The sequence below is a fragment of the Protopterus annectens genome, chromosome 4.part0 (genome assembly GCF_019279795.1).
Source record: "Protopterus annectens isolate FY-2018-M chromosome 4.part0, PAN1.0, whole genome shotgun sequence".
Classification (NCBI taxonomy): Eukaryota; Metazoa; Chordata; order Ceratodontiformes; family Protopteridae; genus Protopterus; species Protopterus annectens.
In genome coordinates, this window is record NC_056733.1 from 1,137,438,303 (window position 1) to 1,137,454,867 (window position 16,565).

The window sequence follows — 16,565 nt, forward strand, 5'->3', positions numbered from 1 at the left end:
TTGAGCATATACAAATAGAAGAAAGTCTGGTTGCCAAAGTACCATTGATTGGCCAGACTTTCTTCTATTTGTGTATGCTATGCATGCATACGTCTCAACTGTCCAGGTTTTCACAGAATGTCCAGATTTTTGCCTCATGGTTTTGGTCTTTTCCTCATAAAATTTGTGGTTTTCCAACAGATCACTGAGGAGTGAAGTCACTAAATAATGACATGCATTTGAGTTGAAGACTTCATATCCTTCAGACAATGCAGACTTACACAACTCTTGTTATTCTAGTACTTTCTAAGTTTGTACATGCAACATTTACAACTGGTCCCTATTTTGGAGCCTTTGTCCCGTAAGGCTTTGTCCACATGTTTTGAACTAAAAAGTTGAGATATATATATGGAGGGCAGATCAAATACAAGGAAAATCAGGTATGCTATGCAAAACTAAAGAAACATACCTGATTTTCCTTGCATTTCTGTCCTGTCCGTCTTGTACCTCTCAACAGTTCAAATTTTATAGTTGTTAAAAAAAAAAAAAAAAAAAAGGAAGATCTTCCTTTTTCTGTTGCTTGTTTTCAACAGCACTGATGTGCTAGGTAAGTTTGGGAACGCAAGTACCATAGGCATACACAGTACATCAACAAATAAGGAAGAACGTGGAAACAACACAGAGTAACACTACATCATGGTTATACAAAGACATTATTTAAGAAAGGTAACCGATTTCTTTTGTAAATAATGTCATTATGTAATAGCAATAACTGACTTGTGGGTTTGGGTATATGAGGATTTACCCTCGGCTTGGTTTAATCATTCGGCTTTGCCCTCATGATCAAACCATGCTAACCGTGGGTAAATCCTCATATACCTACCTCGTTGGTTATTGCTTAAGAAGACCATTCTCTTCTGCAGTACGTTCCATGCAGTGCATTTTTCATGATGAAGCAGTATGCTGCAGTAGACAGACAATCAACACATACTGGGAAAAAGTCTGTGCTGTGTGTTGGAATTTAGCTAAGTATCTCCTACATTTTTTGTTACAGAAAACTGCTGACATGGACCTGTGAGCTGCAGACCTCTCCTATACCTAAATTTCCAAGAAACAGCAGTAGTGAAATAACCTAGTATAGTTAACTACAGCTGAACTGCATTTGTATTGTCACACTAAATACTGCAAAGATGGAGAGAGCACATTTATAACAGCAGCAACAAAGAGCTCATAACTTTATTGATACAGGTTGCTCTGTCTAGAGCAGCAGTTATATACAGAAGTACCCAAGTTTTGCTCCCTTAAGTTAGGTATAGTGTCAAATTTGTTTTCTGTTTCATAGTGCTGGCATAGTTTTATTTTAAACTGATGTTTATAACATGACTATGCTTAACATCAGAAAGCATCTGTGAAGACTTGCTGCAACTAAAGTTCCACACAGAAACTGATAACTGTGTTTCCACTTCTGAATTTCAATGGTTGACTGCATATTTTTTATGATATCGATATGTGATCATAATGTGTTTCATTTTTCAGACGCCAGGAGCTGCGAGAGCTGAAACTGCTCCAGAAGGAAGAACATAAAGCCCAGGCAGTTCTTAATATGAAACTTGTTCAGCAGAAGGAAAATATGACACGACGATTTGAACAAGAAAAGACGGTGAGGCTTTTTTTCAACATTTTTAGCATTCTTTTTTGTTTAGTTAGTTGGTTATTTTTTTTGATTGCCTATATCGATGATTCTGCCAGTGCACTACGAATTATTTAAAAACAGTTGTCTAGGCAGTACATTTTATTTGTTTTTATTTTGTTAATGTGGTTCACAATTGACATACCTCTCAACCTGGAACCATCAAAAATTTGGACAAAGGCCCATGAAAAGTAGGTACAACCAGTCAAAAAACTGGAAGCTGATTAACATAAAATTTGCATATGTGATTATGTAACCCTGCCCACTCCAGTGGAATTGTGGGATACCAACATTCAAACACAAATTGAAGAACAGACAAAATATTAAAATGTAAGCAGAACATAGCTCTCAACTTTCTTTAAAATCAGGTACACGGCTTCTCAAAATGTGGAACAAAAGAGCAAACACTTACTAACCGCTTATTAACAAGTTCAACTAGGAAGCTCATAGGATGATTAAAATGTGATATTTCTACTTATAGAATAGTTGGTTTAATAAAATAAAATGATTTAGTTCTATTTACCATTGGTATCACTTAAGAAAATTGCTAACATTGAATCTGCGACAGACCCTTTCAATGTGGAACTTCAAGGAACATGAACTTTTTAAAACCCCAAATGATTAACGTTTCTCATGAGAAGGAACACTTGAGACATATGTGGTCATGAGCACAGTTTTCTCTATACTATATGTCTTCAAACATAACGTGATGACGGGGATTAAGAAAATTGTGTGAGGGAGTAAACCAAACCAGTGCAAAGGTAAATCAGGCCTGAAAATAGTAAGACTTCTTCAAAATGCTGACAGTTGGGAGGTCTGCTCCAAAAGCATACTTAAACAGTTGATATTTAAAAAGACAAGTCAGCTATTTTCCATCTTTCATCCCTATTAAACGCAGTGCAACAAGGACTTTTGAAACATTCCACTCTTAATCCAGTCTTAAGTTTCAACCCAAGAAGTAGGTCTGTCCATAAATAAGGCTTCACATGCCACTGTGCTACAATAATTCTAAGACTTTAACTTATGCAATTGAAACATATCGGCAAAATACAAGTGAAGAGACCTCAAAGAGCAGCGTTACAATTTTACACTCCTGCTTTTCAACCACGTGCAGGAACATTTTTAAAACCATAAAGCATAACAAATGCATAACTACAGACTGTTGGAAAACAAACACTCATATTGCTACCACTACCAATACCCTTCATTATAGACAGTATATGGAATTCTAACCTGTCTTATGCAATGCTTCTTTTCCACCAATGTCAACTTTAAAATCTACAACCCCCACAGTGCAATAGAAAGATTTAATGGATAGAATCATAGAAATTACTAATTAATCCCACAAAAAAAGACAACCAGCGAGGCTAGCTAGCATCATTTGGATTGAGCACCGGTGAAGACACACTCACAATAACAGTATAAACCAGCATTCTGTCTGAAACTTATATGCAGGCATTCCTACAGCATTCTCTGCATTGGTCAGTACCAAAAAACAAGTGGAAAGTTGCCACTTTTAGTTGCCCACAATTTTGCAGACCACCTTGCACTGAACAAGAACAGGGAACCATATTGATGCACTTGCAGTTCAGGTTCCCTGTGGCAAGAAATCTTTGTGCACAACCAGGATGTGTTGTAGTTGTCTACCTACTCTGTTTCGCTAGTCAGGCACTGGTGTTGATGTCCCACTCCGCGCAGTCACAGAGACAGTAGTGAATGGCACAATTCACAACTTTAGGTACTGACAGCAGAAATGCAACTTCATATTGAAAGGAAAATCAAAATGCTTTCTAGTCTCAAATTATGCTGTCGATTGCAACTGTTAACTGCATTATTTTATCAGACTACTACAGACAACTTCAATAGCTCAGTATTTGTACGCAGGTACAGATATATATGCACTGCACTTATAAGCTCTGCATCAACAGCATGTAAGATTTGCTAAGCTAAATTAAGCAGGGCTTGGAAAACAGGTGAGTTTGTAAATACTGGGCTACTGAAGTTGTGTGAAGTAGTTTGATAAAATAATACATTTAACAGTTGCAGTTAACAGCATAATCTACTGACATGACCATATGGCATTCTTTTTTACTTAAATTGAGGCCTTGAGCTGCCAGAGGCAGAGAAAGTAAATTTCTTTATCCTTTGGACATGGGTGTAGGTGGGTGCTGGGTGGGTGTGGTGGTGGTGTCTGACTTGTCTCTCTGTTCTGTCCCTTTGCCCCAGCCCCCACTGCAGTAATCTGCACAGTTCTGCTCCGCTTGCTGGCACTGCTGCTATTCAAATTTCATCCAAAATAGTCCAAGTCCAACAAGCAGTCTGCCTCATGAAGCTGATGTCATCACACGTGCCTTTGCATGTTAATGACATTGCAGGATACACTGGAGATGCATGATGACATCAGCCATAACTTTAAAATTGTAAATAAAAAAATTGGGAATTGAAGGGACCACTCGGTAATTCATGGTGCTCCATTATTTTGCCCTTAAAAATGGTAAGTACCGAGGAATTTGGTATGGTTGAGAGGTATGACAGTAGACTAAACTCTGCCTCCCAACCACTTTTATTTCTTACGCATCTTGTTTGTAAGATGAAATTTGCTTACCTTGAATTAACCTTACCTCGTAAGTCAGTTTCAAGTTCTGTCGAATCTTTAGCTTTTTTGCTACTTGAATATGCTTGCTTAAGGAGGCTAGCAAAAAAAAGTAATCTGTTTGGTTTTGAATGTGTGCTGCTGTCTCCCTTACAACTGCTGGCTAATACAGTGGAAAATTGTATTTTTTTTTTTTTTAAAGATTCCTGTGGTTCTTCAGATGTTCATCATACTGATCATTGCTGTAATAGCATATAACAGTAAGATATAACAGCCAGGCAGCTTCCAAAGCTTCATGGCACCTTCCACATGCCCAAAATGTCAGGCAGCTTGAACTGTGCTGACCAACAGGCAAGTTTAGGTGCCAAGCCTTTCATGGCATTACTGCAACTGAAGAGTACACTCCTCTAAGGCTTTCTTGGTGCTGTTCCTTTGCTGGGCAGATAAGTTTCCTTTGGGGAAAACCTTCCATTTTCTCAGTATTGTTTACTTTCTGTCACTTTTGTCTTCAAGGAAATTATTTTTAAAGCTAAGAGTTTTGTTTTAATGGACTGTCACAAGACTGTATCATACTTTTAAGTGGGAGCACTGTTTTTCCTGTCCGTTTAAAAGTTAAGTAAATTAACTGAAAATAATTTTTTTTTCTGTGGTGAAATTGTATTTATTTTACTTTTTTGGGACATATGTTTTAAAAGTGATTTTTACAGTGGTTTTCTATGAGAAAGCCTGACTTTCATTTTTACTGAAATTTGCTGCTTGTATTCCAGAAGAAAGACATTTTTTCAGCTTGACCATGGAACAAGCTACCAGTTCCACAGCTGATCCTTCTTCAGCCACAAAAGGAAGTTAAGCAAACAGCCTTTGCCACTTCTTCAACCACAGAGGAAGTTAAGCAAACAGCCTTTGCCAGTACAAGAGGCTAGCAGTTTGCCTTGGTTGCAGGTGGGTGACTCTGCTGAAACCATTTGTTGTACCTCTGACCAGTCATCTTTTACCCTTTATCCATTTGGTGTAGCACCAACAGCCATTATGCATTGTGGGTTAGCCACATAGTCTAAGTGGGCAAGGGAAATCCCCTGTAGTCGACCTTGGGAGGGAGAACAGGGCAGGCTTCCCCTGTTATTTCGGAATGCTGTGCCCATCTCTGGGGAAGCTGCTGCTGCTGCTTTTAGTAACAAGAATGGCTCCATTTTTCCTGTCAAAAAGAAACCGGAAACTAAGCATGTGTCTACTCCTCTTCAAATTTCCTCAAACAGGAATAGTTTACTGGGTTTGACTCAGGGTTTAATTCAGGCTCTTGATCCTTCTTGTAAAGTAGTTTTTGGTAAAAGAAAGAGGGGTACCTCTTTTGTTGAAGAGATTCAGCATTCTGATTTTTAATCTGAACAGGAAGATGAAAGGACAGATACAAGGTTTTCTCCTCAGATTTATGATTCAGACTCAGAGGAGAATTCACTTTCCAATTCTCCCTGCGGGGGGTACTCTTTCTGTAAGACTCTCTTCAGAATGTGCCAATGTTTTCAGTGGGAGAACAATGAGGTTTCTCAGTCCCTCAGAAAATACTGAGTTGTTACAGAAGGAATTTCCAGAACCTACACCCATTCCTCCTGCTCTTTCTGCTTTAGAGAATGCATGTGTGTTACTGCCTATAACTTGATACTCAGCTACCCCAAAAGGCAGATAGAATGTATAAAGTTACATAGTTTTTTTAGTTTTATACACTTCCCAAACCTGACTAAGCAGTTATATTTATTTATTTATGTATTTATTGTCGTATGTTTACCAGGAAATTCCACTGGGCCAAGCAGAGCCCATTTTCAGTGGAGGTCCAGGGTGAAAAGCTCCACAAAAACATATTTGGAATATAAAAGGCACCGCAGAAAACACATTTAGAATGTACAAATTTCAAAGCAAAAAATTATTAATGAAGTAGCACATTTAGAATATTTAAAGCACACTTGATAAACTTAAATACAATATAGTAGAAGTAGAGTTGACATGGTAGTAAAGGTAAATATCCAATAAGCAAGCATATTATAGCTGAGGATCTAAGCTTAAAATACATTGAGACTATTAGAAGACATGTTACAGGAGTTATAGTATATAAGAGGAAGATATAAGAAGGCACGGGTAAGAAATTGATAGTGATTACAGTAATGGTGAAAGGGTGAGAGTGCTAGAGGACAGTGGAGAAAGTTGCTAATAGTAAAAGGTAAAAAAAAAAGAGTGTGTGTGTGTGTAGTAAGATAGTATATTTGAGATGGGTAGAAATTAGAATGTGAGTTAAAGTAGGACATTATGGAAATAATAGGAGGGCACTGGGGAACTATGTTAGAGAAGGAGGAGACTTAGTGCAGTTACAGATCCAGTTAGAGTGGAGTTGAGTATGTAGTGCTGTTTTGAAGGAAACAGTGCATTGTGTTTTGCAAATTGCTGGAGGAAGGCTGTTCCAGATTTTTAGCTATTACCCAAGAATATATTAGTTGACCAGTAGGTAGTTTAGGTTTCTAAATTTGGAGGAGATGTTGGTTTTCTGATCTTAGGACCCTTTTGGTATTATAGTGGGAAAATAAGGAATTTAGAGCAGGGCAATCCTGAGGTTTTGTAAGTAATTTGTGTGTGGTAGTTAGTTGGAGATAGGTGAGATATTAAGCAGTTCAAGCCAGTGTAGTGCTTTTAGGGGTGGGCAGTGGTGGGTGGAATGGTGGGTGTTTGTTGCGAATCTGGCTGTTTTATTATAGCATATTTCTAGTTTAATTTTTAGGGAGAATTGGGGGTTGGTTAGCAATTGGGCACCATAGTCAATAGAAAGAAGAGGATAGGTGGAAGCAAGTACTAGTATTGTAGGGAGAGAGAGAGAGAGAGGAAATGTTTGTCCGTAAAGAAGTCCCAGTTTTTTGTGAGTCTTACTGATGTTATTTTGTAAGTGTAGGTCAAATTTTAAGTTTTCATCAATTATGATACCTAGCAATTTGGTGTGGGTAACCAATTCGATTTGTGTGTGGTTAAGGGAGAATGTATTAAACTGAGATTTGTTAATGGGAGTATTTTTCTTTGGAGTTAATATTATGAGCTTGGTTTTATTGGAGTTTAGAGACAGGTGTTTATTATGGAGCTATGTCTCGGTTGGAAAATGCAGCTTAGCTGTGTTGAATTTTCAGCAGAGCAGATAATAGTAGAGTCATCTGCATACTGAACACGTGACCCTTGTTGAAATGATAAGTGCAGATTGTTGATACAAATGTTAAACAGTAGAGGTCCAAATATGGAGCCTTGAGGGACACCAGTGTGGGGTTGTTGGATATATGGGGATATAGAGTGTTGCCATTTTACAGCATGTACTTTATCAGATAGGTAGCTTTTGAACCAGTTGAGAAATGGAGTAGATAGTCCGATATTAGAAAACTTGGAAAAGAGGAGTGAGTGAGAGATAGTATCAAAGACTTTAGATAAGTGCAGAAATAGAGCAGACTATCTTCCCAGAGTCCAGGGCTTTATTGATTAAGTCCATAAAGGGTATTAGGACAGTTGAAGTATTATGACCTGGTCTGAAACCATGTTGAGTTTGAGAAAGGATTTGATTGTTGAGGAAGCATTTGGATATGGTGGACAGAATTAGCTATAGGGTGGAAATTGGAAATATCAGCTGAGGTACTCCCTTTGTGGAGAGGTGGAATGTATGCTTTTTTTTTCCAGAGGTTCAGAACTTGGGGTTCTTGGAGGGTGTGATGCCCCAGCACTGGCCCAGTAATCAAGGGGCCTCAATCCTCACCACTGGCAGCTGTGGGGTATGTACACACTGGGAGGATGACAAGTACAAACATAGTAAAGTGCTGTTTCCCTTAAGAGCACACAAAGACTACAGTCAGTCTGGGTCTAGTTTTTCCCTCTTTCTCCAGATTCCCCAGTAAGACTCCCCACTGGCACAGCTATATTGTTGAGATCTCAGCTGAGTGGCCAAGCCAAGACCTCCAGTATCCTCTCTGTCCAGACAGTGCTGTGTGTCCCTGCCCAAGTAGCTGACACACACATGCAGACACTTTGAGGTTTGATTTACACACACACACCTGTGAAAGGCTGACACAGGTTTACTAGCTATGGCCGTTTCTGCCCAGACTATAAGGTAGTTTTCACTGCCACCAGCCACTACTTATCAGCTACTCTAAGGCCCTTAGCAAAGGGTTTCCAATCTTATTGTGTAATGTTACTATTAATCCAAGTGGTAGTTTGACCAAGAGCAAGCTATTAGGAGTGGCCTGCACAGTGTCACCAAATAGATATGCAAGTACACTAAGAGCTTAAATATGTCTCACAAATATCCACCACAAAGAAAGGTTTAAATATAGGTTCATAGATTCATACTAGGCTATCTGCCCTGGGGCAATTATAAGCCTAGCCTGATTTTGTTTGGCTTACGCCACCCCTTGATTTGAGTATACTGTGCCCTTTTTAAGGTTTAGTTTGCTGTGCCTCTGTCTAATAGTGACACGGAAGTAATCCCCAGGACAAACCTACAATCCCCCATCCACTCATCAAGATTCTTCTTGAAGAGATTCAGTGAGGTGCTCTGCCTAACATGAATTGGAATTCTGTTCCAGAGCGAAGGGAGCCTCTGGGTTATGAATCTGTCCCTCCAGCAAGTTCTATTTATTTCAGTGCTGAGGTTCAAGTCCCTCGAGCGTGTGGCTCTAAGGGATTTAGATTTACTGAGGTGGAGCATGTCCATTGATTCTGGATTGGACATAGCTTTATATGTCAGGCATAGATCGCCTCGAAGTAGGCGGTATGCAACTGAGTAGAGCTGGAGTTTTTTTTAACCGAGCAGCATATGGCATCTGTTTGAGTCCCTTGATCCTCTTGGTGAGGTACTTTTGGGGTCTTTCTAATTGCTGCAGGTGTCGGGTAAGGTACATCCCAAAAGGGGCATTGTATTCTATGATGGGCCTGATGAGGGATGAATAAAGGGGCACGATTACCTCTCTTGATCTAGATGTGAATCCTTTCATGATGAGGTGGGCTATGTAAAAGGTCTTTCTAACCACTTTGGCAATGTGGTTGTCAAAGGAGAGATTGCTATCAACTTGGGTCCCCAGATCCCTAATTACTTTCTCTGTACTTAATGGGTTACCGCTTATGTGGTAATTTGTGGGCACATTGTTTTTGCCAAAGGGTATGACTATACACTTTTTGGCATTTAGCTTTAGACCATGGCTCTGGCACCAGTTATCCATCTCTGTGAGACCTTTTTGAAGGATGTTTGTGTCAGCTGGAGAGTTGATTGTGGCGCCTAGTTTGCAGTCGTCTGCAAACTTGGTGAGCCATAGTCCTCCCACGTTGGCCTGTACCTAGGAAAAGTATATACCGAAGAAGAGCAGTCCCAGGACAGAACCTTGTGGGATGCCACTTGTGACCGGTTTGGAGTCTGACATGGCTCCAGCAACTCTCACTCTGTGGGTTCTGTCTTTGAGCCAGTTTGCGACCCATCTTGTGACATAGGGGTTTATATTTAAGCTGGATAGCTTATCTATGATGCCCGAGTGGGGTATTGTGTCAAATGCCTTTGCTAGGTCCAGATAGGCTGTGTGGACTACCTTCCCTTCATCTATGGCTTTGGTGACTGTTTCGAAGAAGTCAACCAGGTTCAAAAGGCAGGATCTGCCCTTGATGAAGCCGAACTGGGTAGGATCTAGTGTCTGTAGGTCCCCGATGTCTTTGTTTATGAGCTCCATGATGATCCTCTCCATAGCCTTGTGGACTAAGCTAGTCAGGCTTATGGGGCGATAGTTTCCAGGGTCTGTGGAGGCTCCACCTTTGTGGAGTGGGACCACTGTTGCTGTATGCCATTCTGTGGGCACATATCCTGTAGTGAGGCTGAGATTGTACAGCTGTTTTATTTGAGGGATTAGTTCTTCTTGGAGTTCATGTAGGACGCAACCCAGGACGCCATCTGGTCCCATGGAAGCAGTGTTTTTTGCTTTGGAGAGGGCAGCCTTCACCTGAGCATCAGAGATGTTTGGGAGGCAGCACTCTGCCGGAATAGATACTTGCTCTTTTTTTGGGGGGTGGAGAAGTTTGCACTGAACCTGTCTGCCAGGATATTGGCGATGTCTGTGGGTTCAGTGTATTTTTTGTCATTTAGAATCAACTCAGAACAAGTCTGGGAGTTGCATCCCAGGTTCCTAACATAACCGAAAAAAGCCTTATGATTGTCTTTAGTGTCCTGAGCAATTTTTCTCTCGAAGCTGGCCTTGGAGGATTTTATGAGGGATCGTAATTTTTTGCTAGTACTGATCAGGGATGCCTTCCCTATTAGGGATTTTGCTCTATCATGTAGTATCTTCCTCCTTCTGTTGTATAGTTTATTTATGGCTGGGGTCCACCAGACTGGACGCCTGCCTTTGGATGTTTGGGTTTTGGTTTTGTTTGGGATAGCATGATCCATGCATTCCTGGAGATGTCCGTAGAATGCGTTTATATAGTATTCTGCAGTTTGGGCCGTAGTTTCCACTGGCCCTGGAGCCTTGAAGGATTCCACTTCGGTTTTGAGAAGTGAGAAGTTCACTTTTGAGAAGTTTGTCACTGTGGTTTTCTGGGCTGAGGGTGGGGTCAGGATGTGGACATCCAGTGAAATTAATTTATGGTCTGATCTTACCAATGAGGGATATACTTCAGGTGTGGAGCATAGAGTCCCCATGTTGGTAATGATCAGGTCTAGTATGTTATCCCCTCTTGTGGGAGTGGTGACTAGTTGTTCCATAGCATTTGAGTTTATAATTTCCAGGAACCTTTGGGCTAAGGTGCTGGGGCTTGAGTAGTGCTCCCAGTCTATGTTTGGGTAGTTGAAGTCGCCCAGTATAATGGTGTTCAGAGAGATCTTCATGTTCTCCAATGTTTTCAGGAAAGCTGAGTGGGATTCCTGACTTTGAGAGGGTGGTCTGTAGGATGCTATAAACTGAAAAGCAGTCTTGCCTACTGTTAGTTGCACATGGATGGTCTCCGATACTTCGTGCAATGCCACTAAACTGGAGGTGTGGATATCCTTGATAAATATGGACACTCCCCCTCCTTTTGTGGTTCGGTCCAGGATTTGGGGCTGAAAAGAAAATATATTTAATAATAAATAATAAAAGAACAATAAAATACTCAGTAAATCATCATAGTAACTTCAAAGTTCAAAATCACAGGAAATATTTAAAACAACGTTGCAGGACAGTCTCAAATAAATGCAGAAAACATCTAAACTAATCTTTACTATATTCTCTACTGAATCTAAAAAAATTACTGTACCCTAGTTAACTTACTTACAGAGCCAGGCAAGACAGATGTGATGAGTGCATTTTCCGACTGGATGCTGCCAGGTCAAAGACAAAATACAAAATGCACCGTCCCTCTCAGAGAGTTCTTAAATTAATATCTCAAATATTGCTGCTGGGATACTTGCAGCATGACATCATTTCGTCATCTGACTTCAGTTTTCAGGCTCAAAAACAACCACCAAGGTAGCATTTAGCATCTACCTGTGAAAATACATAAAAGGCTTTTCCTCAGATGTTTGCAGATCCTGGAAGTCCTAAAACAATAAAACACTTCCACATCTCAAGCCTAGTTGCTATCTCTCTTTCAAGGCAACACAGAGAGTCTCCAAGTATAGACACCCTGTCTCCTGTTGACTGAAACTGAAAGATAACATCCTTTTGTTTATGGCCCAGCTGTAAAGTAACAACCTCAGCCATTCTTCTGATGTTTTGCAAGTTAATATCATGTGTTTCAGTCTCCCCTGTTAAAATGTATATCTAAACTGTTACAGTAGTGCATACAAAATATCTCTTCAGCACACGTCTGTACAATATGAAATAAAGTTCTAATACATTTGTAACACATGCTGCATGCATATGAATCATGTTGATATACACAAATGACACACAACCATTTACAAAATTCCATATAGCTGGTTGGCGGTATCTCCTTGTGTTACATTTCTATATAAATCATATTAGTATTCACAAATGACGTGTAATTATTGCAAAATTGCACATAGCTAGCCTGGCAGTAGCTCCTTCTGTGACAGATGGATCTATTAATGAGTATGCTAGTGGGGTAACCAATAGCTTCTGCAGTGATTTTAAGTATTTTGTGGGTAAACCATCTGCTGCATTTAAGATGGGTTTTAGTTTTAGAAGTAGTCTTTTTATGGTTATTGCGAGAGTAGTGAGTTTGAATTCAGGCAAAGAATTGGATTTAGCTAAGTTTGTGTGGGTAGTTGAGGGGAGCTGGGACTGGGTGTGAGTAGAGGGAGTGGTTTGACCTAGAGTGTTTGTAGTATGGAGTGGAGACTGGGGGTGTGTATGTTGACAGAGAGTACTATAGCCTGGAATGTTGGTTGTGGGGGAGAGGTTGAGAGAAGTTGGCTGTAATAGCTATAGTGTCAATGAAGTATGAGTTGAAGTTGCTTGCTATTTGATCTGGTGTCTTGTCAGGGTGGGGGCAAGGGTTACTTTTTGTGGCTGGGTTTAGGAGAGTACCAGTGGAGGACCGGAATTGTTTTAGGGTTATGTTTGCATTTTTTTCTGAAGCTTTAAGTAGTAGTCTTTCTTTTCTTTGGATACAAGTTATTTTGCCTGTTTATGAAGTTGCTTAAACTTTAATAAATCTGAGTTGTTCCTGTGTTTATGCCATAGTTTCCAGGTTTTATCCCTAGTTATCATTAATTCCAAGTTTGAAGTGATGTTTTTTGTGAAAGGGGGGAGTAGTTTGAGTAACAAAGACAGGAAGGTGATTGCTTATTGAGTTAGGGAGGGTACTGGCTGATTACATTTTTGTTGGGGTAAGTGGGGATGGGTGGGAATAAGTGTAGGATAGGTGAGCAGAGTGAGCCTGAACAGACCAAGTTGGACCTAAGCAAGAATAAGCAGCCATCAGGAACAATCAGTAAGTTATTCAAATTAGTGATACTTTTAAATTATTTGTATGTACTGAATATTGCCACAAAACTTTAAAGAAGGGATAAGTAAAGTTTAAGAGATTTAGAAGAAGAGGGTGATGAGAATTAATCTGTGAGGGGAAGGGAGTGCAAAAGAGGTGAGATAATGGCTATGCTGTATGGTTAGAGAATAACTAGAGGACAACTGTAAAAAAATAGAGTGTCTTAGGTAGGGGGAGGGAGGGTGGAAAATGGGTAGCAGAAGAGAGCTGTAGCATGATTTGGCATGCAGATAGGTAAAAAGCAATAAGAAAGGTAAGAAAAAGGCAGAGGGGCAAGAGCTGAAAAAGGGATGTAGTAGCTTAGCGGGAAGCATGGAGTGCTTGGGCTAGCTGGGCATTGTGCAGCAGATGATCAAGGGCTATACAAATCTAAAACTTTTCAGGTTAAGAAATACAAATGGGAGGTGATAGCAGAGCTTAAAGCTTTTTAGGTGTACAAGGTAGATTGCGTTTCACACTGTGGAGTTTGCAGGGGTGGATAGAGCTGTTTCATGGTACAATCACCTTTGTAAAGATCCCATGCACAAAATACAATTTATCAGAGGTTTCATTTGGTTTGTGGGAAATCTGTAGGTCCCGGTACTTTATTCCAGCATTCAGCTGCTCTGTGATACTTAATTCTGTAAGTAAAATAAGGGACATCTCCAGGTGATTCAAGGGAAATACATATTGTATGCCTCCCTGTTCAACTTTATATTCCTTCTAACAAAGAGATTGCTGTGCTTTAGACCATTTGTAGATTAGCGGAAGAGTAATGCATGCCACACATTTATCTAGTGACTGTAAGTTGATCTCAGTGATGCTAAACACTTAGATGTTAAGTTGTCAATCTCGCCTTCCTTCTTGCTGGATGGGTTCGGAGCTGACCCTCGGCTCTGACTTGGCCAATACTAAAGCTCGAGAGCTTATTCCACCGGCTTGAGGCTCCCCTGTATCCCACAATGCTAGGCGGTAACTACTCAGATCTCGTTTGCTGCTTAGCTGACGAGGTGCTTTCTTCTACCGGCTCTGGCAGGTTAGTGAGTTTTCTTGTTAAAAAACTTCAAATTCTACTCCTATCTTTTCTATTTAGTTTAGTTTTTATACAGAGTATCCCTTTAGTTTAAATCGGGTCCCCCTTGTGTTTGATTTCCCGTTTTATCCCCTTTTTAACTTTTAGGCCTTTGGCCCACTCCCTTTTTTTCCCTGTCTTTCAGTGTGACTGGATTTTTATTTGGTTAAAGGGTGTGTCTGTGTGTTGTGTTTGTGTTTCATACAGCCTTTCAGGATGTCTAAAGACTCCAAGGTCTCAGGCTTCAAGAAGTGTGATTCGTGCTGTCAGAAAATGTCTCTGACAGACGGTCACACTTCTTGTGTCTATTGCCTGGGACCTTTGCACCTGCAGGACTCATGTGCTGTTTGCCATGCATTCAGACCTAGAGTCCTGCAGGAACGCAAAAACAAGCTCATACTTCGAGGCTTGTTAAAGCCTGAAGACCCCCTGACACCCAGTCTGTGTCGGGGAAGCCTTCTAAGACTTCCAGGCCATCGGCTCCAGCTTCAGAGCCGTCTCCTGGGAGCATTAAAGCTGCTTCGACATTGGCTCCGGCTGGAGTCAATGTTTCGAAGTCTCATACCGTTACCTCGCCTTCGGCCGGAGCCGAGGTTGTCAAGACTCAGTTGGCTCCGATAGGCTTATCAGAGCCACCTTCAAAGAAGAGGTCTAGGTCCCCTTCCATCGGCTCCATCCACTTGGCTCCGGGATCCCCTCTTCTGTCGGAGCGGAGCCATAGGTCTCATTCCTCTCGGTCCTCCAGGCTGTCCGACCATGACTTACAAAGGGTGGTGAGTAGACTTCTCTAGTCCGAGGCACTGGCCCAATTGCTGCATAGCCCTACTCAACAGTCAGTGGCTATTCCCATCCCTGAGTCTATTCCTCCTTCGACTCCTTTGAGTTCGGAGCCGGGGCTGATCGGAGCCATTGCTGTCAGTGCTTTGGAGCCGATACTTTCCCTTTCGGCTCTGTCGTCTGCTCCGATTTCCTCCTTGGAGGGATCTCGGCGCCGGGCTTCCCTCGTCGGCTCTGAGGGGGCGAGTGGCATCGGACCCTTGTCCAACCCCGTTCTTCCTCTCGGGGCATTGGCACTGGTGAGTTCGGCTCCGACATTGGCCTCGGAGCCATCCCTGTTGGTGCCGGGGGGGGGGTCCTTGTCTCCTTGGAGTGGGGACCTCCGGCCTTGGCTGATAGGGGCGCCTTCAAGGTCATGCGGAGCGTGCTAGACCCAGTGTCTACCCCACAGTCTGCTCCGTCAGCTCCTCCCTCTTCAGTGCCTGTGGTGGTTTCTACCCACCCCCTTGTAACAGACCGCAGAGAGCCAGCTCCTCAGGTTTCCCCATTGGGAATATCCTCCTCTTCCGAGGCCTCTCCTGATCCGGTAGGAGAACCCCCTCGGAAGAGACAGTGCAAGAGGAAGCACATTGACTCCCCTGAGTCTATCACCTCTGACACCGACTTGGAGGAATCTGAAGGTTCCCCTCGGTCCCCCTCTGAGGATGTCTCTCTTGCTGACATCCTTGAAATCCTGAAACAGAGGGGGAACTGGCCCTCCCTTAACCCTTCAGAGGACGAGTCGGTTTACCTTGAGGTGTTTGGCTCTCGCCCTTCCACCTCCTGGATGTCCCCTCCCTTTGACCCCCTTATGGAAGTGGTGGCAAGGAAGGCTTGGACGGCCCCTGATTCAGTGGAACCTACCCCAAGGAGGCCGTCAAAATTTATTACTGCCCCTAAAGAGAAAGAGTTTTTATCTAAAGGTGTCTCTGTTGATGCCATGGTGGTGGCCGCAGCCACTAAGAAGGAGTTAGCCGATCCTTCGGTACCTGTCCATCCTCCTAATAAGGAGTCTAGGACCATGGACAGGTACGGTAAGCAGATGTTTTCATCAGCAACCTTTTCAATGCGGTCGCTGAACTACTTGTGTCACTTCACCCGTCTCCAGAGGGATTTGCTCAAGGATATGGGTGAGGCCATGCAGGATCCAACAGCTGAGGGGTTCCAAGACAAAATTAACTCCCTGTTGGCAACCCTGAATTCGATTGTCAACTCCTCCATGCGGCTTATCTCATATGCGGCTGATGGGGTGAGTAGGGCCGCAGGCACAGGTGTAGCTTTACGACGTCACACCTGGATGCGGCTTTGCAATTTTGCGGACCCTTTCAAGGCATCCTTCACCAATTCCCTCTTTGATGGCTCAACGTTGTTTGGACCTCAGGTGAAGGATACATTGACTAGGTGCGAGCAGGAAGGTAAGACTCTCTCTGCCGTGGGAGTCCATTTTTCTACCC

At 42.0% G+C, this 16,565-nt stretch overlaps 1 protein-coding gene across 1 annotated transcript in view; it reads left to right on the forward strand.

Moving 5' to 3' along the window:
• The window catches only part of STK10 (serine/threonine kinase 10), a 2,623,461-nt gene that overhangs the window by 1,929,643 nt on the left and 677,253 nt on the right, over window positions 1-16,565 (forward strand). The window contains exon 11 of the mRNA XM_044069104.1: window positions 1,516-1,639. Within this exon, the coding sequence (XP_043925039.1) occupies window positions 1,516-1,639 (124 nt within the window). The remainder of the gene's footprint in view (window positions 1-1,515; window positions 1,640-16,565) is intronic.